The sequence below is a fragment of the Momordica charantia genome, assembly GCF_013281855.1.
Source record: "Momordica charantia cultivar OHB3-1 chromosome 6 unlocalized genomic scaffold, Mcharantia_2.0 BLBB01000006.1, whole genome shotgun sequence".
Taxonomy (NCBI): Eukaryota; Viridiplantae; Streptophyta; class Magnoliopsida; order Cucurbitales; family Cucurbitaceae; genus Momordica; species Momordica charantia.
The window spans coordinates 31,416,261-31,444,210 of record NW_028275164.1 but is presented as its reverse complement, the minus strand read 5'-3'; the positions used below and the strand labels follow the sequence as shown (position 1 = coordinate 31,444,210).

The 27,950-nt window shown below is 34.1% G+C and overlaps 4 protein-coding genes and 1 long non-coding RNA gene across 7 annotated transcripts; 3 read left to right on the top strand and 2 right to left on the bottom strand.

The window, feature by feature from the left end:
• Nucleotides 1–782: 782 nt before the first annotated feature.
• GONST3 (golgi nucleotide sugar transporter 3) lies at nt 783–4,276 on the bottom strand. Of its 2 annotated transcripts, none has more exons than XM_022304089.2 (2): nt 3,837–4,276; nt 783–2,085 (listed from the first exon to the last, which is right to left on the bottom strand). In XM_022304089.2, exon 2 carries the CDS (start codon nt 2,083–2,085, stop codon nt 940–942), a length of 1,146 nt encoding a protein of 381 aa, XP_022159781.1. In that variant the 5' UTR covers nt 3,837–4,276; the 3' UTR covers nt 783–939. The 2 variants fall into 2 exon arrangements, with proteins under 2 accessions (XP_022159781.1, XP_087980832.1); XM_088124706.1 differs by lacking the exon at nt 3,837–4,276 and adding an exon at nt 3,041–3,768.
• A 4,214-nt stretch (nt 4,277–8,490) lies between these two features.
• Nucleotides 8,491–9,782, top strand: TIP5;1 (tonoplast intrinsic protein 5;1). The gene is made up of 3 exons (XM_022304190.2): nt 8,491–8,686; nt 8,851–9,104; nt 9,322–9,782. Exons 1-3 carry the CDS (start codon nt 8,542–8,544, stop codon nt 9,703–9,705), a joined length of 783 nt encoding a protein of 260 aa, XP_022159882.1. The 5' UTR covers nt 8,491–8,541; the 3' UTR covers nt 9,706–9,782.
• Nucleotides 9,783–11,076: 1,294 nt separating this feature from the next.
• On the top strand, nt 11,077–15,675 carry NOA1 (P-loop containing nucleoside triphosphate hydrolases superfamily protein). 2 transcript variants are annotated; one of them, XM_022304189.2, is made up of 13 exons: nt 11,077–11,595; nt 12,012–12,197; nt 12,299–12,385; nt 12,487–12,566; nt 12,813–12,894; nt 13,279–13,299; nt 13,804–13,849; nt 13,982–14,100; nt 14,258–14,371; nt 14,447–14,554; nt 14,645–14,734; nt 14,883–14,992; nt 15,156–15,675. In XM_022304189.2, the coding sequence occupies exons 1-13, from the start codon at nt 11,170–11,172 to the stop codon at nt 15,400–15,402; spliced, it is 1,716 nt and encodes a 571-aa protein (XP_022159881.1). In that variant the 5' UTR covers nt 11,077–11,169; the 3' UTR covers nt 15,403–15,675. The 2 variants fall into 2 exon arrangements, with proteins under 2 accessions (XP_022159881.1, XP_087982234.1); XM_088126108.1 differs by lacking the exon at nt 11,077–11,595 and adding an exon at nt 11,684–11,809.
• A 3,369-nt stretch (nt 15,676–19,044) lies between these two features.
• On the top strand, nt 19,045–20,448 carry LOC148211081 (uncharacterized). Its single transcript, XR_015791322.1, has 2 exons — nt 19,045–19,253; nt 19,952–20,448. It is a non-coding gene; the product is annotated as an uncharacterized LOC148211081 (long non-coding RNA).
• Nucleotides 20,449–21,807: 1,359 nt separating this feature from the next.
• On the bottom strand, nt 21,808–27,720 carry LOC111022590 (uncharacterized). Its single transcript, XM_022299759.2, has 5 exons — nt 27,100–27,720; nt 26,253–26,619; nt 24,193–25,051; nt 22,893–23,635; nt 21,808–22,250 (listed from the first exon to the last, which is right to left on the bottom strand). The coding sequence occupies exons 1-5, from the start codon at nt 27,685–27,687 to the stop codon at nt 21,955–21,957; spliced, it is 2,853 nt and encodes a 950-aa protein (XP_022155451.1). The 5' UTR covers nt 27,688–27,720; the 3' UTR covers nt 21,808–21,954.
• Nucleotides 27,721–27,950: the final 230 nt, after the last annotated feature.

The following is a 27,950-nucleotide window of genomic DNA, read 5'->3' as shown; positions in this document are numbered from 1 at the left end:
TAAGGCGTAAGATCCGAGGTGATTGCCAAAGGCCTCCAATTTTTAAATGTCTTTTTTTTTATTCTATAATATCTATTAATATTTTTATTTTTAAAATATAATTAGACAATAGATTAAATATTTAAACAAAGTTTTAAAACTTTTTACTAGTGATATAATATATAATTTATTTTTAATTAATTTGGTTTTTTTTATAATACTGAAAATATAATATTTTTTTTATTACAACACCTGCGGTTGAAATCCCATACCTTGAAAAAATAAAATGTCTTTGAAGAGGCCGATAGTAACATGCCTTTCAAAATTTCGTGAGCAACTTTTCAAACAAGTTAAATTCTCTTATTTTTCTTTCTTTTTACCATGAAATTTTTTCAATTTATCTTAAAATTTTTATCATAAATATATTTTATTTAAATAATATTGTTAACAATGATACATGTTCTAAGGGAAGACAAATGAATACAAACAAGATGAAAACGTCGGTCAAAGCGAGCATAGCTCAGCGGTAATTGGCATATACCTCCAACCAAGAGGTTGTGAGTTCGAATCCCCTCCCCAACATATTGTGTTGATCAATAAAGACACAAGAAATTACTAATTCCTAAGGTAGACGGTTACTTTAACCATAGTACAAGGACTTTTAACGAACAAAAAAGTAAATATAAGTTAAAAGATCCTCCTACATTATGGGTTGGCCAAGAGAAACACTGGCAAAAGTGTCAAGCAAAATACCTGTATTCTAAAGGAAAAAAAATAACAACTTCAATGAACATAGTAAGATATACATCAAATGCGAAGCCTTTTATAAACTAAGTTGCCATGTTACAAAATGATGAATTCAAACCCAGAATGCAGCCAAAATACAATTTCTATAAAAACGCTATCTGAAATAACAATTTGGAGAGACTTATAAGGATTGCATTACCATTTGGAATCACTTCATGATTTCCCATTCCCTGATTGACTAGCTTTCTTCTCGACGTTACCGCTATCTGAAACGCTTTGCATCTCAAGTAGCTTTTGTTGCTCTTCTTCCTCTGTTTCTTGTACTAGTACCTCTTTTGCGGCCGCCTTCGGCTTTGAGCTTGTTGATTGTTGGTACAAGATTCCACCAAACATACATATTAATAACCCCACAGTTCCGATGAGTGTCGAATGCTTATCCCAAATGACTAGATTGATCACTACTGTCAGAAGTTTATTTACGATTCCGAGCACAGTGAATCCAGTTGCAGAAATCGCCCTTCGACAGGAGAACCCAAAGAAGGAGATCGACAAACCAAATAAGCATGATAATCCAACGGGCAAAACCACCGCAAAGGAGTGCCAATCTGATTGGTCTGATATTTCGTGCTTGATTTGTTTGAGTTCACCCATTATAAGTAGTTCCACTGGAAAGAGTAGAAGTGCCTCTAAGTTGTTGTATAGAACAAGACCCCATGTGTTCAGCCCTATGGTCATAACAACATGCTTTATGTACACAAAATCTATAGACATGCTTATGAGATAAGCTAGAGCCCAGAAGTAAGCTGTCATTGTGAATTGGTAATCTGTTAGTACATAAAGGATGCTGCCACCGAGGATGGTACCAAGCGAGACCCATGTCTTCATGGATGGCCAGGGCTGGTGCAGGAAAAGTGTCTCACCGACAGCGACAAAAATTGGCACGGCTGATCGGAAAACAATGAATGTATCAACATTGGCATGCAGGAGAAGTTCACTGTTGGTGAATAGAGAGAGATAGAATATGATTGCAGCAGGTAGGAAACGCCACATTGTCAAGAGATCAAGTCGATCAGGTTCGATAAATCCAGCCCAACCACAAACAACAACTCCAGCTGCACTAGTGAAGTATTGTAGGGCGGTCAGTGCGCCCGGGTAAGGAAACTTCATGACTGCCCATTTATTGATGATGGAAAGCAGGGATGCGGAAATACAGTACCCGGCAGCAACACCATATACTGAGACTTGCTGCAGAACAACGGCATACCAGTTTGATGGGATCTCACCTGATAAAGCAGAAGCTCCTGGTCCTTTCTGGACCTTCTCAGCATTGGGGTTCTCAATATCATTTTTATTAGACATCTATCAAGAATGAGAAACTTAATTAGCGATGGAAATGGAGGAGGCGAAAAAGGAAAAATACAGTCCTTTAACCAACAAGCCAAAACATGATTAAGTAAGCAGTTGTCAGCTAAGTGGATCAATATTCAATACAATACCATGTGTTCATATTTGACCATAAGAGATCTTACAAGTTCAAATAGTTTAGGACAAATGACAGCATAGATATAAAATAAGATGGAAAATAACCATAATAAGATAAGAGTTGCACTATCACAAAGATGAAGCTATTGATGCACCTTTATGCAAATGATATGGATTGATAGCACATTGACAATTTTTACTTTCCGAAGTTATACTAGAGAGGAAAACACATCTACAAAAATGATAAAGAAATAATGCCTCAACTCTTCTGTGGTAAAAAGAATGGCATGAGCCAATGTTGAAGTACTTTAAAACTAATCATAGCGTTCCTAAAATGAATAAAACAATGTGTCGACGAGATGACTGTTACACGTATGTCATTTGAAGTATGTCAAATATGAAATAATATCAACTGTATGTCCTTTACGCTGTTTTTTTTGGCGCTCTAAATCATAGTCTCTTCTGTCTCTTATCTCAAAGAAAAAAAAGGTAATATAGATAGAGGGGGGACTGGGAAATTGACATTTCTTTAGATTGGATTTGGAAGAGAAATAAGCCTCTCAAGTACTAGGAAACCCTTTGTAATTTCCCTCTTTGATATTGATTTTTTCTCCATTTTCAATCTCAAGATTAAGTTGTATCAAATCGGTATTAAAATATAAGCAATCTTAGGGAATAGATCCAACATCTAGAAAAACATTGCTAAAAATGCGCATTATGGCATAGCTGTTGAGAGATTTAGCATTAATGAGATTGTAATTTTTAAATTTGTCAGTTGAGTGAGATTGTATAACTTATAAAAGAATCGAAGAATAATCAATGAGATTGTAACTTGATCCAACGTAGGCCTCTTGAATGCTCAGTAATCCTTTGTAATTTTTCAACTCTCTCCCCTCCCCCCCTCTCAAGATCAATTCCCATTCGTAGATCAAAATGAGGAGTATGAATGGTCAAAAGCTCTCCCTGCAGGAAAAAGGAAAAAGAATCCCACACAGATAACACAGAGAATAATTTTCCAGCACAAAGGAGGTATAAAACCACATGAGCCAATATTTTACAGAATTGATGCAAAACTCATTCAGATGGTTCCTGAAATGAAGACCAGAATGTGTAGCAGGAAAAATAAAAGAAAAAAAGAATCCCAAATAGGTAACAGAAAAACTAGTTCTTGAAGTAAACTTCCATCTGCTTCCAATCCAACACTTCAACTCATTCGTATTTCTAATAAGCATATATGGATGGTATAACTTATAAAAGAATCAAAGAAACACTTTAATTCCTTGTGATTAAAAATGCATCAAAGTTGAACCAAAAAAATTTTAAACAGCCACATCCAATGAATTTTCAAAAGATTGAATGAAATACACCTCAAATCCCCAGCTATAACAAACATTCAAATACAGTTGCACAGAAGAAGAAGGCAAACGAGTAATAAATTAGGCGCCAGAACCGAAATTTTCAGTTTCTATATCATTCCATTCTTCCTCAAAACATTCCAGGGAACCCAAAAGATAGAAATCAGAAGTAATGGGAAATAAAGAAAACGCAAAATGCAAAAATCCCCTGTAATCAACAAGATCAGAAATGGGAAATACGAATTGCAGAAGACAAAAACGAGAACGAATTACCTGCCACCGACAAGGGGTTCCCAAATCCCGAAGCCGGAGGAGAAGGGTGGAAGCACAATGGGTGTTGTACGAATTGAATTTATAGCCCCAGATGGTTCCAAAGAGCAGCTCTTTCTAAAAGCTCACTAAAACTGTAACGAAAAGAAAGAAAAGAAAGCGAAATTGGGTTTGATTGTAAGCGGCGGGCGGGCTCAGGGTTGAAGAAAACCGAGCCGAGGAAACTGTGCGGTTCAGGAGGTCGGAGCAGCCATTTGTTTATGGAATTGGGCAGCTGGGTTTGCTCTGTAAGGCCAAACGTGGAGGCAAAATGCAGAACCCAGATGAGAAAAAGTAGAAATTTGGAGTAATGGAGAAGTAATTGGATTCAAACGAGGGAAATGAAGAAGAAAATTGAAAAGAACGGTATGCCCTTTCCCTCTGCAACTCTCTAACCCGCCCTCGTTTGAGATCTACGAACGAGGGATTTTAGTGAAACAGTTAAATGTGATGTATTTGATTATATGTTAAAAAAGAAAAGAAAAATTAAACTGTGTAAACCAATGTATAGTTAAATAATTGAGATATTAGGACTCTAAATCTTTTATTTCTATAGTATAATAATATATTCTATAGAAAAAGATAATGCAATGATGCTCTAAAGGTCAAATATCTAAATTTCAAATTTATGTCCATAGAAATTAATCAATAAACATCCTCACCTCTTAAATAAGTTTGTTGGAGGTGATTTCTTACTAATCATGTGGTAGTCTACGATTATAGGCCGTGATTCTCGAAACCTTAAACAACTGTTGGAGGCTTGTCGGATGTCCAGTTGGAAAGTCCGCCTAAAAATAGAGACCTCTTGCCTCATTTCAAGGGACGCGAAACTATATTCTCTATGATATATGTCACTGACTTGGACGTTGTCTCTTTTGCATGTCCCCACTTGCTAGAGTTTCAACTTCTCTCAGATCAACTTCCATTTAAACCGACTTGATCAAATAAAGTTAAAAAATCTTATGATTAACCCTAGTGATATTTTGTTAACATATTTTATATTTGTCAATACTTCTGACCTTGTAATAGACATATTGATTAACTTTGAGTTTCCGCATCAATTTTTTTAATATAGTCTACCGATCTATTTAATCTACATTTAAGACTTTAAGAAGTCTAATAAATAAGTTTAGAAATTCAAAGGAAGAGGAATTTCAAAGAGATGTAGTTGACTTTTTTCCCCCTACTATCAGCAATTCCAATAGAGAGTAACATTATGATTAGCTTGATCGGTAATGTAGGGCTCCTCATCCCAAAAATACAGATTAATTGCAAAATTTTACAAAATATTAAATTATATATAAACACATGGATCTTTTTGAAACCTTTGACTAATATATTTAAAAATAATTATATATATTTTTTGATAGTAGTAAACAACATGAAAAGTGGAGCGGAAGAAACTGAACAAAAAGCTTGTAACTAACTCAAAGGACTTTCCCATCAAGTTGATCATTGGGTGATTTCTTTATTTAAGAGTAATGTATATAGCTCTACTTAATTTGGGATACAGTGTACAATAATAATTATTATTTAAAACCATACTTTTATCTCTTTTAACTTGGTGCACGGGCTATTCATCTTATTCTAGTTGCTCGATATTACGTTATTGTAGTTTATGGGCTATTCATCTTATTCTAGTTGCTCGATATTACGTTATTGTAGTTTATGATCGAACAAATTTATGTAGACTGAAACCAAATATCAATTATATGAATTGTCCTCAATTTGATCGCTTGAGTCGTAGCATTTACATGGTCAATCTAGCCTCTCAAATAAAAGTTAAGAGTTATCGATTCCACATGACTAATCGATTCAAAATATCATGAACTCGTCTAGATGACGCACATAGTTCTAGTATGCTTCTACTTTCCAACTGTCTTGTTACCTTGATAGATGGTCACCTAATCTCTCCATCACGTCGAAGTTTATCACCATTGTTGATATCTTATCGGCAAGATTCATTATAATTCTTGTAGTTTCCCGATTACAAATACTATCCTTGGGGATATTGCACCAGAGATGCTTTTTGATGCTTATATCAAAACTTTGATGAGCTTATCTTCATTCACTCTATTTAACCTCTGTTATTGAAGTAGTTATCAACCAATGCAATACCAATCTAAACTTTAACGTTCTATAATGTTGGATTTTTGATCTAGATGTGTGAAATATAATGGTGGTTTGAATTTTAAAATTCTCAAAATGGTTGTTGAATTACGAATTTAATTACTGTAATCATTGTCGAGAATTTAAATAATTTTGATTATTTAATTTTGAAACCATTGTATTTATTTACATATTCGCGTGTAAACAATCATATTTTTTTTAAGTAGAACATGTGGGGTGGGGGATCGAACTTACAATTGATTGAAGATATATGTCAATTACCACTGAACTATGCTCGCCAGGGTGTAAACACTCCAACCTCTTGCCACTGTACTGGCACCCTAAGATGCTATAATTATTAGACTAATCCTTAATAGTTACGATTTTCTTGTATTAATTCATATTAATAGTGAGAGTATAGTTATACATGAGTGCAACTATATATAGTTGTTGAATCTCTTCACTCGAGAGAGACTAAGATTTCTAAGTATTCCAAATACTCCAAATTTGTGTGTCTCCCCCTCCAAGAATTTTCTCATCTTCTCTTTTTGTTCATTGTTTATGTCGAGAGAAAATGTATAAAGGCCAAATTTTAAGCAGCTCAGAGTTGTTGTTCTACGATGAAGTTAGTCACATTGTATCCTATTGAGACAATAATTGTAGTCTACTAACAACCTGTGTAGAATAAATCTTTGTTTTGAAGTCTGTCTCGACTACTTTTTCATCAGTTTCTAGTGGTTCATCAAGTTTTGTTTGATTACTGTTATGTTGTTGTTATCATCTTATCATCTATGATTACAACAACTTAAGTATTTCTCTCTTATGGTTCAATTTAAATAATATGTATTTCTATATATACACGATCTTTAATTTTTCTACTGTTATGTTGTAACTATATATATATATGTTGCGATTTTTAATAATAGATCTTTTGACATCTACACTATAACTATGTAGAGTTTAGAACATACTTTGTTCAACCAGATGAGTTACACCATAGTTTTGAGCACCTCTAGCTCAAAGTCATCCGCTGAGCACGGACAAATACACCTTTACCTTCCAATCAACTCACCAGCTCGACTAATGCACGTGCTCCTATCCTTCGATCACCTATTGTGATTTAAGACGTGAGATCGTCACTTATCCCTTATTGAGATAGGTTCAAATCTAACTTCTACCGTTATAAATATTAGCCTCATATAGATCCACCAAATAATATGCCAATTATTTTTTGTTCTCTCGATCAAAACTCCATTGAATTTTCCCTGCATTTATAACAATCATAGTGACTTCCTAACTAGATTGTTAAAGTCAACTTTTAAAAATACTACATTAGTGTAACTTTAACACTCAACATTCATTCTCTCTCTTATAGATTGTCAAACATAGGACGATAGATTTCATGATAGCTTAAATTCCATTTTGGTCCCTTAACTCTCCAACTCTCCAACTCTCCAAATGTGTATTTCAATCCCTTAACTTTTAAAAAATAACAATTTTTTGTCCTTGCCATTATTTTTTCTTAAATTGTTCAATAGATGGATGACATAGCTTCAAATATGAGGAGTGATTAATGTGCTTACATGTATAATGTATAATTAGTAGGGATGCATGGGTCAAATTGAGCCAATATTATTATTATTTTTTTATTAAGCAAGAGCAAGGAGGATGTTAAGTGAGTTTTAAATATGACTTGATTTTTATTTAAAAAGAAAAAGAAAAGATTGGTTTCTCTCCTCAATGCAGGCTTATATCAACATATATTAATATACAATAAAAACATGTCATTGTCAATATGAGTTTAGTTGAATGATAATTGATAATTCACATTTACTTTTTCTTCTGAGATCGAAGTTTAAACCTTCATTCCTTCATCTGATTGTATTCAATTAAAAAAAAAATCATTCATGTGCTAAAAATTGATAATTGAAGAACACCAGTGATCAAAATAATAATTTTTTTTTTCAAAACTTAGGGAAACAAACATTTTGAAAGTTTTAAAGACTAAAATGATGGAAAAAAGTTTTGGAACTAAAATGAAATTTAAACTCCTTTTTGATCAAATTAATTAATGTCTTTTATAATATTAATTCTATTAAATTAATTACTGTCTTTTATAATATTAATTCTATTAATTATTTCCTTTTTCTTTTTAAATAAAATTCAAGTCATATTTAAAACTCACTTAACATCCTCCTTGCTCTTGCGTAATAAAAATAAATAAATAATAATAATATAGCTTTTGTTTTGAAAAAAAAAAGTTAGGAGCTTATTTTGTTTTTGTTTTTCTGAAAAATGAAATAATTGAACCAGTAAATTATTCAAAACATTAAAGATCAGCAGCCAATTAAACTTTGCCACGTGTAATAGCAGTTAAAGCTTTTGAAATCCAAAATCCCTCCCTAAGGTTGCAACTGTCCATGGGACAAACTGCCACCATCTCTTATACATCATTCATCTGATTCATTTCATTATCTGAGAAAATTGTTTGGCTAAATTTTCTCTCATTTTCCTTTCCCAGAAAAAACTCAGTTTAATTTTCCCTCCTTTTCCTTGTTCAATGTTCTCCTGCAAAATGGCCCCATCTTCCCTCGCTTCCCGCTTCCGACAATCGGTCACCCCGACCGCACTCCGATCCTATGCCGCCGAGTTCATCTCCACATTCTTCTACGTCTTCTCTGTCGTCGGATCATCCATGGCCTCCCGTGAGTATTACAAGCCATTTACTGATCTCTATTTATAATAAGGGCGGAGCGAAGAAGAGAGTGGAGAGAAGTTTAGAATTACCTAACTAGGAATAACAAAAATATAAAAAGTTAGAAGGTAAAATTTTGTTTGATCTGATTGAATTATACTTTATATGTGGCAGAGAAGATGATGTCGGGCGCTGTTAGGACAGACTCGTCGAATCTTCTCGTGGCAGCCGTTGTCAATGTCTTTGCTTTGGCTTCTGCGGTGTACATTGCAGCCAATATCTCTGGAGGACATGTCAACCCGGCGGTGACATTTGGCATGGCGGTCGGCGGCCACGTCAGTATCCCAACTGCTCTCTTCTATTGGTTTGCCCAGATGCTTGCCTCTGTCATGGCCTGCATTGTTCTTAGAGTCACCATTCTTGGACAGGTAATAACTAATTGAGATCTTCATCAAGACCGTCCCCTTCCAATTTTTAATCTTCTTCAATTTCAATTTTCTTAATTTCTTCCATTGAACTTTGTTAATAACATAAATAAAATTAAAAAAATTAAAATTCTCCTAACAAAAAATATTAAATTTATAGTAATCAATCAGTCTAAACTTTTGAGTTCAGAGATGATTTAACCAATTACCTTACTTATAGCATGTTCAAAGCTACGCTATTGCGGAGGAAATGACCGGATTCGGAGCATCGGTGGTGGAAGGCATATTAACATTTGCTTTAGTGTACACTGTCTTCGCCGTCGGTGATCCGAAAAGAGATCCATGCAATGCGATTGGAGCCGTGATGGTCGGGCTGATGGCCGGAGCCAATGTGCTGGCTGCGGGGCCGTTCTCCGGTGGGTCGGTGAATCCGGCGTGCGCGTTCGGGTCGGCGATTGTGGCCGGGAGTTTCAAGAACCAGGCAGTGTACTGGGTTGGGCCGTTGATTGGGGCTGCTCTGGCCGGAATTGTTCATGACAATGTGGTTTTTCCGGCTGAAAATGCAGATTCTTTCAGAGGGGTTTCTGAGGCTGTTGGGGTGTAATTTTTTTTAAACTTTGATTTTAGTGAATAATTACATGTTTTTGTATTAATTGTTGTAGTTTAATTATATATATAATATGTACCTAACATTAATTTGGTGATAATTTTTAAGTCTATGTTCTTTTTTACAATTTTTTTGTCCTCATGATCTTCGCAATGATATCACTATCACTATGTGATTGACTTGAATGTTATGGTCCATCAAATGAGTGACTATTTTTAAAGCCAATCAGACAAATTTGTAGCATAGATATATAGATATATAATATATATAGTATAGCTTATGATATATAATATACACAGAGTTTTATTACCTATAATATTTCCTATAATAATTTTAAGCATAAGAACACAAATGAGAGAGATTTTAATACTAATGTTTAAACTATATAAATTATACTGATTTTTTGTTCCAACTATTCAAGTGATAAGAAAATTTTAGGAAATTGAACCAAGAATGAAGAACCTATATAGATTATGCAAACACTCAAATTGCAAATGGTGAAACTTCTAAATAAAATTTATACCATTAAAGAGATAAAAAGTTAGAATGAATTTACCTAGATGATCAATATAAAAATTATAAAGAAAAGAAAATTGTTTCTAAACTCAATATTCAAATTACTCTTCAAAATCAATATTGGAATTACTCCACAGGTACTTCCAATATTAATGATGCTTTAATTGAACTTAAACTCGTTGTAAATGAAGTCCAAGCACATTTAGTGCAATTCCATCTTGAAACTTTTCTTGGCATAAAACAAGTGAAATGAACTCTCGGGAAGTCTTTGATTTTCTTAAACTTAGTACTTGAATAAGATGATATGATTTATATCATCCGAGATTGATGGTAACTTTTAATGGAGAAAAATGTGAATTTAGAAACCCAACATGAAATATAAAAGTAGATTGAGAGTCAAATTCACGTCATTTTGTTTTTGAGTTCTATGAAGGTAAGTGACTCCTGATCGCTTTACTTTCCTGAATATTTAAAGAGAAATAACTTAAAAATGTAGTGTAAGATCAACACGTTCAAGGATATGCCATGGCATAGATAAGAATTGTGGGATAAGTGAATCTTGAGCGTTTCTTTCGTTAGAGATGGGAATGTTGAAAGTAATATTGAATGATATAAGTATATCGATATTGTATTTTTTATTCGACTAAATGTCTACTTTCTTGGCAACTATTTGTTACCTGGTACGGAATCAACCAATTTTTACTTTATAATCATACCATTATAATAAATAGAAAGTTAAAAACATAAATGAGTGGATAAGATACCAATTATTGTTAAGATACCGAAAGAGAATAATAGTTGAAGGCCAAATATTGTAAATTTTAAATAGATACAATAGAAAACCAAAAGAAGTGAGTGATTAAATTTGTAATATTAAGAAAAGAAAAGAAAAAGAAAAAATATCCGTAAGTCCATCTCCGGCGAAGGTTACACCAACGATCATCCATGGCTGCCGCTGCCCTCTCCTCCACTTTCTTTCCTCCGCTTCCTTCTGTCTTCAAAACCTCATTCTTCACCCCCAAATCTCTCAAAACTCCCTCGGCTTCCTCCTCGATTAACTCCCAATTCTCACTCGAAACCCACCAGAAAAGCCCTCCCACCGCCGACACTACCACTTCCTCCGCTTCCAGACCGGAATTCGACGGAAGTGGAGCCGCCGCTCCCACTCGAGGCGATAGGTTTCTCGAACACCAGCAGTCCCTCGAAGCTGCGAAGTTTGTGCTCAAAGAGAACAAGAAGAATAGGAAAAAAACGAAGGAGAAGGCGTTGAAGGTCTCGTTGGCGGTTGCCTCTTGTTATGGATGTGGAGCCCCGTTGCAGACCTCGGAATTGGACGCTCCGGGATATGTGGACCCGGAAACCTACGAATTAGTATGTACTTGTATAAGAATTATATATATATATATATATATATATATATATATATATATATATATATATATATTTTGATGTTTTTGGATTGGATGCCATGAATTTTGTTTGAAGTTTTTTTCGGAGTATTCATGAGCGGGAAGAACAGATGATGTCTTTCCAGTTTCCAGACCTGGTACTAGGAGTTAACCTTTCGTTCCGTGGCTTTCAAGAGGTTACTGTATTGTATTTAGGAATTGTACCATTTTTCTCTCAGTTTCACTGGTTTTTTGGTTCTTGATGTGAAATTATCAGATGTATGAGTATGACATGACTTGTCTGGACTGCATTTGTAATAAAAATACTGTTACATTTCATGGTCCTGTATATTGGTACATGCTCTTGAGTTACATTTGTCTGATCTCTGTAATGGGCAGAAAAAGAAGCATCACCAACTTAGAAGAGTTATATGTGGGAGGTGCCGACTTCTATCTCATGGTTACATGATAACTGCTGTGGGTGGAAATGGAGGTTATTCCGGGGGAAAGCAATTCATCGCAGCGGAGCAGCTTCGAGAACAGCTCTCTCACTTGCGTTATGAGAAGGCTTTGATTGTGAAGTTGGTAAGCTTTGGCCGTTTGTGTTTGTTTGATTTATCTTAAAGTGAGGTCAGGATATTCCCAGTTGCAGAGTATAATATGAGGTTTCTGGCAATGAGTTCTAGGTTGATATAGTTGACTTCAATGGCAGTTTTTTGGCACGTGTGCGTGATCTTGCTGGTGCAAATCCGATAATACTGGTGGTTACCAAGGTGTTTTTTGCAACTTATCTGTTGAGTCTCATGATATTGTCGAATATTGAAAAACTTCCCAATTCCTATAATGTGATTGAAACTAATAATGATTTCTAAAGGTTGATCTCCTCCCCAAGGGGACTGATCTGAACTGCATTGGTGATTGGGTTGTGGAGGCTACTACAAAAAAGAAGCTCGGGTAAGTTGGGTTCCTTTTGGTCTTGTTGTGGAATGTCTTTCCATCTACATCATTTTAGAAATGTGGAGCATTCTTTTGTGCAATACTTCATATACAAGAATTCATCTTAGTCTTACATTAACTAAAACATTCATAAACCCATAGTTAATGTGATTTATTGATCGGTCAGAGCTAGAGCATGATCTGTTGTGATCTAAAGTTGCTTGTTGGATTTTCATATTTTGAAGCATTGCTTAAACTTTGTAGTGTTCTGAGCGTTCATCTGACAAGCTCAAAGTCTTTGGTTGGAGTAGCTGGAGTTGTGGCAGATATTCAAAAGGAGAAAAAGGTCTTTCCACTTCACTCTAATAAGTTTCCATAAACATTTTCATTCATGTTTTTATAAATAAATGAACCAGCCAACTAATTCGATATAGTCTAACAATTGTCCTCATGGAGTATTTACTAGGATTATGGAAGTTTTAGGAAGTCTAAAGATTCATTATAACAACATTAATGACCTTAGTGATCTAGTCACAAGTTCTATATCCGCATAATTATGAAGTTTGTGAAAGCAAATCTGTCAACTATTATGCACCTTTTTCCTTCCATAATAATTGGATATTTGAGGCTATGCTCTCAACTTTTGCTCATCTCCATTCTGCGAAGATGCTGTCTCTATTTTGTTACCATTTTTGTGACTGAAGTTTTTGAGTTAATTTTTTTGTTGCAGGGGCGAGATGTCTACATTCTGGTTAGTATACAATTAAATTGAAACGGAACAGTTATTGCGATATAAGTATCATGTATCCACTCATAAATTGATAAATAATTAACATAGATTAATAAATAACTGAAGATTTTCATATGAAATGGGAGTAAAAATTTAAGACTTATCTCACCTTAAAAGTATGAAATTTGAGATATAAAATAATTTAAAAATTGAATCACATGCCACTAGTAAAACCAAAAACATGCTCCACTATGTATGAAAGCCAGGTCAGGCCCCAGTATTCTCAAGTCCTGAGTTCCATTTTTTTTCTCGATTCTTCTTACTTCTTGCTTTCTATTCTTTCTTCTTTCTCCTTAATTAAATTCCACAAAAAAAAAAAAAAAAAAATCCATCACCAATTGATGGGAAATAGCTTTTTTATCCTTCTCCCCATTTCTTAAAATTTGTTGTGAGCTTTCATGTCATCAGGTCTTATTTTAGATAATTTTATTGATGAGACTGGATTTTATTTTGGCATGCGTGTAGGGGTCAGCCAATGTTGGGAAGTCTGCTTTCATCAATGCTTTGCTGCGTGAGTACATTTTCCTTTCGTTTATTATCTATATCACATTCACAGTAACATAGAAGGATGCACATCATATGTCAAGCTTTAGATAGGGTGACATTGTGTTTAATATCCCAATTACTTTTGGGCTAATGGCAGAGAAGATGGGTGAAAGGGATCCGGTCGCTGCAGCAGCACAAAAATACAGACCGATACAATCTGCTGTCCCTGGAACTACTTTAGGTCCAATTCAAATTGACGCTTTCTTAGGAGGAGGGGTATGCGTTAATATTGCTGATTTTTTGTATGTGAAGCTGCCTCATGCGTTAGTATAGATTCTCTGTTGTGTTTGCCTAACCAGTGATTCCAATTTCTATAAAACCAATAAAATTTTTTTCGTTTCTTTTAAGTGATTAGCATATGTTTCTTATGCAGAAATTATATGATACACCTGGAGTTCATCTCCACCATAGGCTAGCTGCAGTTGTTCAATCAGAAGATCTTCCTGCTCTGGCACCTCAAAGTCGGCTCAGGGGTCAACATTTCCCAGTATGCAGACTCAAAATTCCACAATGGTTACATTGCTTGGCTTCTGCTTCAATGAAATTGAACTTTTTTTTTCAGATTCATCAATTGCCAACTGACGATGGGATGGGAAGCAAGGACTTAAACAGTGGGTTGAATGGCTTTTCTATCTTTTGGGGAGGTCTTGTGAGAGTAGATTTATTAAAGGTCTTTATTTTAGTTATTTAAAATGCTTTTTCTCTTCTAGTCAGGAATGGTACTTTTTCCGGATTTGGCATCTGTCATTGTTGTTAACAGGTTCTACCAGAAACATGTTTGACATTCTATGGTCCAAAAGGATTGCAGATCCACATGGTTCCTACTGAAAAGGCAGATGAATTTTATCAGGTAATCTGAATGCTGTTTATAATTGTAAAAAACAATTCCAAGATTAATCTTTGTTGACTTTCTTAACTTAATGAAAGCAATCGTCCATAGGACTACTTCTTTCCTTTTTATTATATGCCATTTGAAGTTTTCTTTCGCTATTTGACAGGAAGAACTTGGGGATTCACTGACACCTCCAACTGGAAAACAAACAACAGACAGCTGGAGAGGACTTGAAACCGTGCGCCGATTATCGATAAATTTTGAGGATGAGCAAAGGTGCGTTAGAACTTTTACTGATCGACTGAGTTATGTTGTTTTGTGAAGTACCTTTGTCCTCTGAGATAAGATTTGGTATTCTGGATGTGTTTTAGTTGGTGTAATCTGGGTAATGTGTGCATTTCAGTTGATAAGAAATTCTTTCTCCTTGCATTCTGGACAGGCCTGCTTGTGATGTGGCTATATCAGGCTTGGGATGGATCGCAGTTGAACGAAAAAATCCATTCCAAAATACTAATTCAGATTTAGAAACATCGGTCGAGGAAGTCGAGTTGGTTGTCCATGTTCCGAAGCCAGTGGAGATCTTTGTTAGGCCTCCCATGCCTGTTGGGAAAGCTGGAGCAGAATGGTATCAGTACCGCGATTTGACAGAAGAGGAAGAGGAAGTAAGACCAAGATGGTTTTTTTAGAGTTTCTTAGATACTCTATCATCTACCTCTCTTCATCTCTATATTTTTCGGTTAATCGTATATCCGGGCTGCCGCTTCCGCTGCCTAGGCGAATGAACTGTAGATGCAAAGAGAATGGACAATATCTAAGCTACTAATTTACAGGCTGAAGAATGCTATTGTAACTACAACAATTCTGAATTAGTCATTCGAAGTTCGGGTGAATAAGATTTCTTAGCAAGTGAAATGAAGCATAATGGAGATCTTGGAGGGAAGATCTTGAAAGAGGAACAATACATGTTTGATATTTTGCTTCCTTTGTCTAAAGAAAGTGTTTTTCACCGATCTTAAAATACATTTATATTTTTAGCGAAATTTTAAAAAAAGTTTTTTTTATTTTTATTTTTATTTTTAAATTTGACTTGGATTTTGAAAATGTTTTAGAGTAGATAACAAAATAAAAAATCATAGAAGAGAAAGGCGAGGGCTAGAGAAATTAAGATTCTCTCAAAGGCTATACTAGCTTGTCTGACTCGAACTCATGGATTTGACTTCTTAAAGGAGGAAACGATAAACTTTGCTCTCCTTGGTAGATTTCAATACCATGAGTTTAGGAAGAGGCGAACTGGTAATCCTTGAAAAAAGCATTGGAGTCCTCGTCACTTGGTTGGTGGAGTTCTTCGTTGTAGATTACGCCTCGATCTATAATGTGATCTTAGGAAAGTCGACCCTCCAAAACCTAAAGACCATACCTTCTACCTACCATAAGGTAATGAAGTTTTCAACGCCTCGTGGAGTTGGAAAAGTCAAAGGAAAGTAACAAGTTTCTCACGAATGCAAAGACACGACCTGGAAAAGGACGAAACCAGTACAAATGATAAGCTGGACACCCTCAACAAATGGTAAATTAGTCACCAATAGGGGAGAAGCTGACTCGAATCTCGAAAGTCAGGAATTGTCCAACCAAGTATCTAAGAGGCGCATTTGCAAAAGACTTGGAGTTAATCCCACTCATGTTCAAGGAGCGTTGCTTCAGCATTAGAACGAAGTTGGGTCAAACAAAGAAAGGCGATTACGTTGCGATAGACTCCTCTCGAAAATATCTAATAATTTAACCCATTATATTGTTAATTATTTACAAGTTAATTCATCCATTAATCACTACAATATAATTGCGTGGTTCTAATTTCAGAAAAAGTCTCTCTCAAATATTTATAATCTTTGGAAGAAGTTGGTTGGAGAAGTGAAATCTACTAAATGAATGATCACAACATATAACCACTCTTGTCCAAGGCTGAGTGTTATATCTTCAATCATATTTGTTATATTGACGACTAAAATGAGATGAATATTTAACATAAAAATTTATCAAATTATAGAAAATAATATTTGTAAAAATATTGTGTCATCATTTATTGTTCAATTTTAGGAAATAGAATTAAAAAGGAGGGTAATAGTTAAAAAATGTAAGTGATACTTTCAGTGTCGGGGTAAATGCAAGAATAAACGCTATATATATATAAATTGTGTAACACTAGTAAAATATTACAACGTAATTGACTACAAGCTTGATAGTGTAATACAAATAAATACTGCGAATATGTTAGAAACATGTAGAACTAAAATTGAACCAGAGGAGGAGAAATACAGAAGGCAATACATCCGTAAATGACCAGAACGACAGCAGCAAAAGCAGCAGCAACATCAAACGAATTGATCTTGATGAGAGATCAAAGATGGTCAAAGTCTTGTTCAAGAGCGCTAATCCGAAGACAATATATAGTTGCTAGTAGACAACAACGATCAATAATAAGAATTAATGCACGAAAGTGAAATAACAAATGACTAATATAATAATTGTTTATCTAATAAATGTCAACATTTACACCATCTATGTAATTCTTTACACGGGTTCAAAGATAGAACACAAAGAGTCGTTCAATGAACTAAGGGCCAAAGTGCTCTTGTGTATATTTAGGAGTGATTCAAGCGGAATCAATGTCGAGATTATCTCCGTGATGATCTTGTCCGCAATTTCGCAACAGGAGAATTCCACCCGACCCTTATAAAATATACCTCTACTCTACTCAATCAAGTATGTAATTCTATCTAAACTCAACCTAGAGATTTAGGGTCTGTTTGGTTGGAAATCCGAATTCTGTTTTTCGTTTTCAGATTCACTGAATCAAATGAATTCGACCAATATGGGTTTGGCAGGATTTTGAAATTCGTTTTTGAAAATAGTTCGACTAATCTATGTTTTCAGTGTTTTTAGATTCAGAATTTGAAATTTTTAAGATGCAGAATTACATAAAAAATGATGAAAACTTTGATAAATATATTACATCATATTATAAACTCATTTTATGTTTGTTAAAATTAAAATATGTAAAATATGAGGTATTATAAATTATATAACATTGTAAAATAATAGTTACACAAAATTTATAAAAAAATGTTAATAAATTAATTAATATAAGTTTAGATTAAACTAAAATTTAGTTTGTAACTACCTCTCGTTTAGAAATATATTACTAAACCCACATTAAACAATTTTCTAAATTGGGATTCAATTATCAAATTTGTCACGAAACATATGTCTGAAAACACTAAAAAGTGAATCTCTTGTTTTCAAATTTTTATTTTCTGATCTTCAACCAAATCTTTAGGTATTCAATTGACTTGAGCGTTGTCTTCCTCTTCAGTTCACTCTATTCAGCTCCTCACCCAATCACTCGGATCTCGCCTCGTGAATTTTGGCTGAAGGTTATAGCTGGACCATGGAAGCATAGTACATAAATAACTAAATAAAATTATATGAAAAAGAAAATTACAAATAATTTATAAATGATTATCTTGTCTGTAATGATTGTATTTAAATAAAATAATAAATATAAAGATGATTTAAGTGTGTGTTTGTGTTTTTCCAATTTCATAAGTATGCAAATCATCAAATTAAAAATTTTATTAGATAATCAGAAATAATTTTGAAACTTTTATGAGCACTTAAAATACTTTTAGATACATACTTTAGGAAACTTTTCTTAAAATACTTTTAATAAGAATTCTTTTAAATTATGCATTTAGTTACATTGTTTTAAAATTTACTTTTAATAACATTGTTTGGTTATTGCACTTAATTCAAAAGTGATTTTATTAATAGCAAAGTTTTTTTTTTGGTACTACTTTTTGGTCAATTATTTTTCAGTTATTTAAAAGTATTTAAGGACAAAAAGCATTTTATTGTAGACTTTCCCCCCCCCCCCAAAAAAAAAGAAAACACAAAAAACACTTTCAGTTATTTAACAGTATTTAGTTCTTCAACAACGTTGGTAGAAAAAATATTTCAGCAAGAAGTCTTATTTTTCTTTTCTAAAATCATCTCCAAATCACTCTAAATAAAAGATATGTTCTAGGAATGCTTTGGCAAGCTCATTGAAAATGACATCGAAAATAATTTTTCTCTCCAAGAAATTGTATTATTTGTCTATAAATACAAATATTATTATCATTTTTAGCTCATATCAAACCACACAATTAATTCTTCAACAATATTTGGTTGAAAAAATATTTCATCAAAAACCCTTATTTTTATTTTCTAATATCATCTCCAAATCACTCTAAATAAAATATATGTTCTAAGAATGCTTTGACACGGCTCATTGAAAATGACATCGAAAACAAATAAGAAATTGCATTATTTGTCTATAAATACAAACAATATAATCTTTAAAAATGCACACAAATAAGAAAAAAGATGGCTTCCAAGAAGCACTTCTTAAGAATTGAAGAATTGCTTCTGTTGGCTGTAGCAGTGCTTCTCTTAGCCACCCACGTGACTGCAAAAAGGAACTTGGTTGCTGCCCCTAATGGTAATTTTTCTTAATTAAATCTTCAACTTTTGTTGTTTGTTAATAGTTTTATGTAATTTTTCTACTTTTTGTAAAATTTATAGACTAAAACAAAATATTAAAAAATTGGGGACTGAATAACATATTATTTTAAGAAACTTTAGGACCAGACTGAAGTGAAGAATTGAACTTTGGGATCAAATAAGATTGATAAACCAATTTTGTAAAAAAACTACGTTTCTTCTCCATTTTTGTTATTACTATTATTACTAGGTTTAAAATACTAGTTTGTTACTTCTATTTTCAACTTTGATTCATTTTGGTTTTGGTCTTTGTATTTTTAAAATATTTATTTTGATCCACACATTCATTTTTCGATCACAATTTCGACATGACACTAAAATAATCATAGTATTTTAGCTTTATTTTTATAAGAAAATTATATTTTATTATATTTTTATTTATTTTTCATGTACAATGCATGAAGGTTGGGGGTTTGAACTCAGATTTTTTAGTCAAAGATAGGTGTCCTAATCAGTTGAGCTATAAATCATTTTTTATTTTGTAAGAAATATATATATATATATATATATATATATATCTCTCGTCTTCCAAATCATCCCTAATAGTTAATGTGTAATTTTGTAAGTTTGTTTCTTTAAATTCCTTGTGTTATTAAGAATTAAAATATCTAGATGTTGTGTTGGTTGAAATTGTAGATGATGATGTTGGCGTCAAGGGAGGAAAAGTTGATAGACAAGCTGCACAGGATCGTCCATGGGGAGGAAATGTATATCCATCTCCATGGAGAGGCTACAATCCTCCATCTCACACATCTTCAAACCCAAAACTTAAAACCTAGACACAGAGAGAGGGGTTTCATGAAAAATTCTTCAATATGTTATTCTTATAAGTGTAATAAAATAATAAGTTATATAAGTCTGTTTTTTTTTAGTACAACATGTGGGGTGGCGGATCGAACTCACGACCTCTTAATTGGAAATATATACCAATTATCACTGAACTATATATGCTCGCTGTGACAATAAGTTATAAGTGTATGGTAATTTCCCATGCCTAGCTACAAGAATTATTAATGTTTTTTTAGTGATCAAAAGTTCTATTTGGTTGTAAATTACATTATACGTGTGTTGTAATTTCCCAGGCCTACAACAATACTGGTTGTAAATAAAAGACTTTCAAATATTTTATTTTAGTTCTAAACTTAGCACAAAAGACTAATAGGAGAAAGAAACAATTTTTACTCTAGAAAAAAGTTGGTCAAATCAATACCTTAAATTTTAAATAATCATCAAATTAAACCTTAGACTTAAATAAGTATTGTAATTTTTATCTTAGTGCAAAATTGTTAAACAAAATATTTTCATATATGCATTCAATATATAACAAATATTAGGCATTTGTATAAAATTAATAGTGTTTGGGCTTTAGATAAAATAAAAACATGTCACTAATTGGATTTTTGTTGAAATGGGTGAGTTTTACGAGTTTTATTCGATATTAATAGTTTTTTTTAGTACAACATGTTTGAGAGGGGATTCGAACTTGCAACCTTGTGGTTGGAGGGTATATACGCCAATTACTGAGCTATACTTGCTTTGACCGATATTAATAGTTGATCTATATCCATGCCGGTGCTTGATTTTCATTAATGAGTTTTGGAAAATTTTTACTCAGTTAAATTAGTAGGTGAACTTATATATCTAAACTTAAGGTCCATTTTTTTATGTTATTAGTTGAAAGTTTAAGGTAATAGACATGGATTCACCTTCAAAATTAATGGGTAAAAAGTAAATTTTTTCCAAAACTATTTTATTCTTTACCATTTTAATTTATTGAACAATAACACATTTTTTTTGGTTGTAAATGCAACGTCTATTCTGCTGATTTCAAACTCTAATCCTATCCATTTGATTAGCTAAAATGTTAAGGATCCCACGTTAAAAATATAAGAAGCATAATAAAAGTTTATAATAAATATGGGTTACTCCTCTAATAGTCAATTACTTTTGAGACGAAACATGGTAAATATTGATATGATATCAGAATCCAAAAAATTCAAACATAGAGATTCGTTTTGCACCTTCTACTCGAGTTGCTGAATAGTTAGTCAAGGAGTTCTTAATGCTTATTTTGGTATGCCATATTTAGACGATGCTGAAGGGAATCACATGATCATGGCACACCCGTCTAAGGAGCATATGGCCGAGATCTTGCGGCTAGTAGTTAAGCTAGGCCGTTCATGTGAGTTCAAAACCAGCATCTTCATAGAAGACTATTAATACCTTGTTCAGTCAAGTTGAGCATAACACATAGACAAGACTCTTATTACTATTTTAAAAATCCATGCAATTACCGTTGAACTATTGCTTGCTTTGACAAGCTTTATACGCTTCAAATAGGCTACCAAACAAACAGCTTAAATTTTTTAGACATTTGAGACCATAACCTTATTTTCCTAATTAAGATAGAATACTTATTGGTCTCCCATGCACCAATTTTCCCAGCAAAGGATTCCATTTATTCATTGACATATAACCAATAGAAATCTCTATAAAGCTGAATTAACTTGAATTGTATTACTCATGAATAATAACGTATTGCCCTTTTCATATTACTAGAAAACTAATAAATTCTAACATAAAATCTCCCCCAAAAGACAAAAGTTCACATTTTTCTTCTGAGTTTCCTCCCTTTTCACTCACAGCATTCCCATCAAATGGCAGATGCTGCGCATGGTGGGTCGTGACTGAGGTTCAGCCTGCACACAAGAGACAGCTGTACTTACAATTGAAGCTAATTCATCGAAAATCTTTCGACTTCGAGGCTGTGGAAGACGAGGATCGAATAAGTCTTTCAAGTCGATGGTGTTTTCGGGCGAAGATTGTAAGGAGAGGACTGTTTCTCCGGGATGTATTCCCATGATGACTTCTAAGACCACGACTCCAAAGCTAAAGACATCACATTTTTCTGTTGCTTTGTTCGTATAGGCAAGCTCTGCATTTGCAATATACGAGAAACAATTGTATAGTTATCGCGATTGAAAACTGCATATGAACTAATTACTATTGTCAATTGCAATCAAGAGATGTTAAACATAACTTGTAGTGTGGGACTTGGTAACGAGCCTAGGTTTGTGAAGCATGTTTTTTTGGATTGTGTAAATGAATAAATCAATATCATGGAAATCTAACTACGGTATGTCAGCTTTTAAGTTTTTTATTTGTAAAACTTATTTTAATTTTTTGAGTATAACAGATAGGGATGAGAATTCGAACTAAGACTTTTGGTCAAAAATATATACGTTAACTATCGAGAAAGTTTCTAAAATCCAATAACTTATTAGACACAAGAATCAAAATTAAGAGACGAAATACGTTAATTTAACCTATGTTTTTAAAACTCTTGAACTATAAGAACAAAATTGGCAATTCTAACTTAATTTCTTTCCTTTTTCAAACGTAGATGATGTAAACAAAAACAAGTTGGTTGTTAATCATGCATAATAAGAAAAATAGAAGCAACTTTTTTCTTATCACCATTCAATATGCGACAACAACTAAAAGATAGAAATGCAAAAATTTAATGGTGGTAGGGAGGATGTTAACGCCAATGTTTTCTGCACCATAAAGAACTCACCTGGAGCAACATAGCCATGAGTGCCTGCAACTCCCGTCGAATGCAATGCATCAAACTTCAAAAACCTGGCAGTGCCAAAATCTGCAACATGAGCTTCAAACTCCTCATCCAAGAGCACATTCTTCGCCGTTATGTCGCGGTGGACAATCGCTGGGACGCAGTCATGATGTAGATAACACAAAGCCTCCGCCACGCCCTTCACGATCTCCACCCTCTTCACCCAGTCCAACTCCGCCGCCGCCTTCTCGCTCCTCAAACAATCCGCCAAACTTCCCCTCTCGATGAAATCATAAACCAAAAACGCATGTTCCCCTTGCGAGCAGAACCCGTACAGCTTCACAATGTTCCTGTGCCTGATTTCTGTTAGAGCCGCGATCTCGCTTCTGAAACTCTTCATGTTCTCCATTCCCATGTCACTGTCCCAAAAGTTTAGCTTCTTCACCGCTAACACCTCACCGCTGCGCATTTCGACTCTGTAAACTTTCCCGGATCCACCGGCGCCGACGACGAACTCGTCGTCGAAATTCTGTGTGGCTTCTATGATGTCGTCGTACACTAGCGTCCCGTCGTAGCCCCAAAGATTTGAAAATGGGTACTGTGATTGGTTTTTTGGTGTTCTTGTTTCGTCATTCAATCTTTGTGTTCCTTTTTCTCGTTTGCAGCACGAAATGATCCCAAAAAGTAGCAAAGAGAAAATTAAAGCACCCAATAGAGAAGGAACGAGAATGATCACTAGCTTCCGCCTGTTAACAATATAAATATTTTAAATTATAAGTTTCATCATCTAGATTATTAAACTTTTAATTGTGTGTTTAAGAGAAGTCTCCATATTTCAAAAATTGTATTTCAAAAATTGTAGTGTGAACTTTTAGAGCTTGTTTGGTAATATTTCCGTTTCTTGTTTATATTGTTCTTTTATATGCATGTTTGGAACAAATTAGAAATGAGAACGAGAAACAAGAAATTTTGAGAATATTATATTTCTGAAAAAAATGAAAAACAAAAATATAAATAGTTGTCAAATATTTATGTTTCTTAATAAAATTGCGAACCTTAAATAAAAAACGAAAACAATACCAAATGAGTCCTTAATTCCGTGCTTAAAAGATTTTGCAACTATAAAATGTCTATTAAGCCAAGAATTTATTAAAAATTAAAATAACCTAGATACAAAATTGAAAGTTTTAAGGATCTACTTTATATCATTTTTAAAGATTAAATAGTAATTATTAGACACAATATTGAATTCAACAAAGCTAATATAGTTTAAACTTTGAGTTAAGGGATAGAATAATAATACCTTAACTCATTGCTAGTTTTTCCTGTGGAATCTTCGTGGCACGATTGCATGCCAGCGATATTTCCACATAGAGCTGTGTTGTTAACGAAATCCTCCGGCCGAGCCTTGTCGAAGACGCCACCGGAGGGAAGAGGGCCGGTTAAATTGTTGAAGGAGAGATTGATATCTACCAACCCCAGCATGTTGTTTAAGGAATGAGGGATTTGACCAGACAGATGATTGTGGGATAAGTTTAAGCTCTCTAAATATACCAGCTTCCCAAGAGATGAAGGAATTTCTCCAACTATGGAGTTATAACTCAAATTCAACAAATTCTGCAAGGAAAAGAGATTCCCCATCTCAAATGGGATGGAACCATTAAGCCTATTCCTGCTCAAGTTCAGATTCTGAAGTTTGGAGCAGTCGCTAATCTGGCGGGGAATCGAACCTTCAACCTGATTCATCGAGAGATCAAGCGACGCAAGATTCGACAGCTTTCCAATCCCGGATGGCACGCTGCCGAAAAGCTGATTACTTTGCAGCTGCAGCGACGACAACTCCGATAAATTTCCGATATTTTTCGGTATTACTCCTGAGATATTGTTGAAGGAGAGGTCAAGGACTACCAAATTCTTCAACTGAGTGATCTCATCTGGAATTTCTCCACTCACCCTGTTCCCAGCAATATTCAATTTAGTCAAATTTTTGCATTTTCCCCAGTTTGGAGAGAGCTCCCCAGTCAGTCGATTATCACTCAAGTCTATGTAATTCAAACTTGGATAAACCCCAAAATCTTCGTCCAGATTTCCAGTTAACTGATTGTGTTCCAAACGAAGCCTATACAACGTTGAGCAGTTTTTGAAGCTTCTTGGGATCGGACCTGTAAAATGTGAACACATGACCAAAGATAAAAGAGAGTTTTCAGAGCAATTTTTAATGTTGATTATTATTCACTGGCAATTTTATAAACAAATCTATATTGTATCTAAAAATAAATAGACAAATAAACCGATCTATGTAGGAAATCAAGACCACATAGAGAGAATTCCTAAACTCATGATACCAAAAAAAAGAAAAGTTTCTAAACTCATGTGCTAGAGAAAAGGTAACTTGGAAGTAGGAGATCATGTGTACTAGTTCATGCCTTTCTCAAGTATGCATGCAACTTGGCCAGAATATAGGCTAGTCTCTGATCTTTTATGGAAATCCTAGAAAGAAGAGGTTATAACTATTAGTATTCATAAGCGTTCCTTCAAAATCAATCGAGAGGAATAACCCACTTATATTATAAACTCTTGTTAGTTCATTTTATCTTTTCAATATAGGACCCTTAACATCCCTTCTAGATCGTAACTATTTTAACTCATCGATCTTGATCTGATTCAATTTTTTGACCAAACGTTCGTTAGAACGTTTTGAATTCTGATGCCATATCAATATTCATGGAGTAGTAATTCCATCTTGAGAATCTTAACTAGAAAAGTAAATGGTTGAACTTTAGAGGGTTGTGATCAAATGGGACCATAAAACTAACTTAGAGATTAGTATACTATTGAACCAAACATAAAATCCGACACTAAAACGAAAATAAATAAAGTAGCGGTAATCAGTAAGCTTCTCCGGACCATACATACCCTATACAATGTGTGGCAAGTCTATTAAAAGGATTGAGTTAAAATAAGTCAAATTCCACTAAGTGTATACATAGAACCTAACCATGACTCTTCCAACTATATCTTCCAAATCGTCTGCACTAACAATCCATCGTGCTCCCCCAAAAAAAATTTTGGTAAATTAAAATATAATTCTTGATCTAAAGAGCCTTTCAAACTTGTATCGAATAGATATTAGAGTATATAAATTTGAACAATCGAACCTACCTCCAACGATTATTAAGGACAGTCACATTCAATAACGAACACAAGCTCAAGCAGCAGATATAGTCTGATGTTCAAGAGGTATAATCATAAATATAAATGTTAATCCTAATATCAAAGCAAATATATAATCAATCAAATTTCTTACACACATATATGAATGAATTAACTGAAAACGTTTAAATTAAAGCTTTGGGATCAGACCTGTAAAAGAATTACTTGCAGCAGTGAAGTTAACGAGCTTCCCACCGTTACACAGACCCGCCGGCAAATTTCCAGTGAAGTTGTTGTCAAAGACGTGAACGATGACCAGAGATGAAAAGTTTCCCAATCCTTGAGGCAGTGGCCCAGTTAAGTTATTACTGAACAGCCGTAGATCTTCCAATTTGGTCAACTTCCCTATACCCTCCGGAACTTCACCAGTGAAACGATTTTCATTCAGACGAAGAATGGTTAAATTTCTCAAGTTTCCCAGAGACTGAGGAATTGGCCCGAAGAACTCACAAGCATCGAAAGCTATAAGATTCAAAGACTTCATATTTCCGATCTCCTCCGGAAGCCTTCCTCCCACCTGAACAGTGGTAGATCCAAAAGTTTATATAAGATCGGATTATAAATTAATTGTAGTTCTGATAGTAGCGATGGATTTAAAATTTGATACAAGAACAGTAATTAATTAGAAACTTTGCTTTGTAATACGAATTAATTCATCTTTTGAATTTATACGACTAAATAATTAGATATAAAGTCAAACGTGTCACCGGACAATCTTAACATATGATTAAAAATGGTTAAAACATGTCAAAATGAATATGATTTAACCGTAATTGACATATATCTCAAAACAAGGAGTTGTGAGTTTGATTTTCACCCTACATATTGTATTAAAAAATGGGTTAAAACATATTGAAATTTTTTAAACAAAATCGACTAAATTGAAAATCTATAGAATCATTACCATTAAAGTGTGTATTTAAAAGTTAATTCAGACGCGACTCATAATTAAGGTATAAGTCACTAATTAAGGTATAGTATGCTTCTTTTCCTCTACCTTGGTGTCTTGCAGGAGGAAGTGCTGTAAACTTTTGAGGCCAAACTCGGAATCTTCGCTTGGGAAGAAGCTGGGGTGCAAGCCCCCGGTGATGTAGTTTCGAGAGACGTCGAGCTCGTAGACCTGAGTGAGATTAGCGAGAGAAGGAGGAAGGGTACTATTGAGATTGTTTGTGGAGAGATCCAGAAATTGGAGGTTTTTGACGAGTCCAATGGAGGGTGGAATGGATCCATTGAGATTATTGACCTTGAGATCGAGACGAAGAAGGTTGGGAAATGAAGAGAAGTCCAAGTTGTGGAGAGTTCCATTCAAACCAGTGTAAGCCAAATTGATTCCTACGACACTGCTTTGGTTGTTGCAAGTAATTCCCCGCCATTGACATGGATTTGAAGCTCTGGAGCTTGAAGAATTTGAAGGAACCAGCTGCCATGTGTCCAAAATGGATTGCTTTGGAAGACTTGATTTCCATTTGAGGAGAGCTTCAGCTTCAGAATTGGTCGCACTCGCTCTACAGAGGATTACAAACAAAGAAACAATTAGTGGCACAAGTGGAAGTGGGATAATAGGCTGTAAAATTTGGTTGGTCATAATTGAGTTTGCTCTTCATTAGATATGGCAACACTATTATTACTATATATATAATTCATGATTTATTTATTTATTTTTTGTTCTTTTGTTTTGTTTTTTGTCGTTTGAGTTGACTTTTGTGTCGGAAGAAGACTTGCAAAATTGTCACTTTGTTTGTTGGGACCTTTGCTTTTGAAAATTTATGATGTGGTGGGGTCGGTCTTCTATCTTCTCTTTTCTTTTCCACAATTTTCCCCACTTGTGACTTGTGAGGTTAATTTTAC

What these genes read in the sequence shown, in the direction of transcription:
- NOA1 (XM_022304189.2), top strand. Translation starts at nt 11,170, where the DNA reads ATGGCTGCCGCTGCCCTCTCCTCCACTTTCTTTCCTCCGCTTCCTTCT. An exon ending in TCAGGGGTCAACATTTCCCA is followed by an intron (nt 14,372 to 14,446) that starts GTATGCAGACTC and finishes TTTTTTTTTCAG; the next exon opens with ATTCATCAATTGCCAACTGA. An exon ending in AGGCAGATGAATTTTATCAG is followed by an intron (nt 14,735 to 14,882) that starts GTAATCTGAATG and finishes GCTATTTGACAG; the next exon opens with GAAGAACTTGGGGATTCACT.
- GONST3 (XM_022304089.2), bottom strand. Translation starts at nt 2,085, where the DNA reads ATGTCTAATAAAAATGATATTGAGAACCCCAATGCTGAGAAGGTCCAG.
- LOC111022590 (XM_022299759.2), bottom strand. Translation starts at nt 27,687, where the DNA reads ATGACCAACCAAATTTTACAGCCTATTATCCCACTTCCACTTGTGCCA. An exon ending in TCCTCCTGCAAGACACCAAG is followed by an intron (nt 26,620 to 27,099) that starts GTAGAGGAAAAG and finishes ACCACTGTTCAG; the next exon opens with GTGGGAGGAAGGCTTCCGGA. An exon ending in TCATGGCTATGTTGCTCCAG is followed by an intron (nt 22,251 to 22,892) that starts GTGAGTTCTTTA and finishes TTGCAAATGCAG; the next exon opens with AGCTTGCCTATACGAACAAA.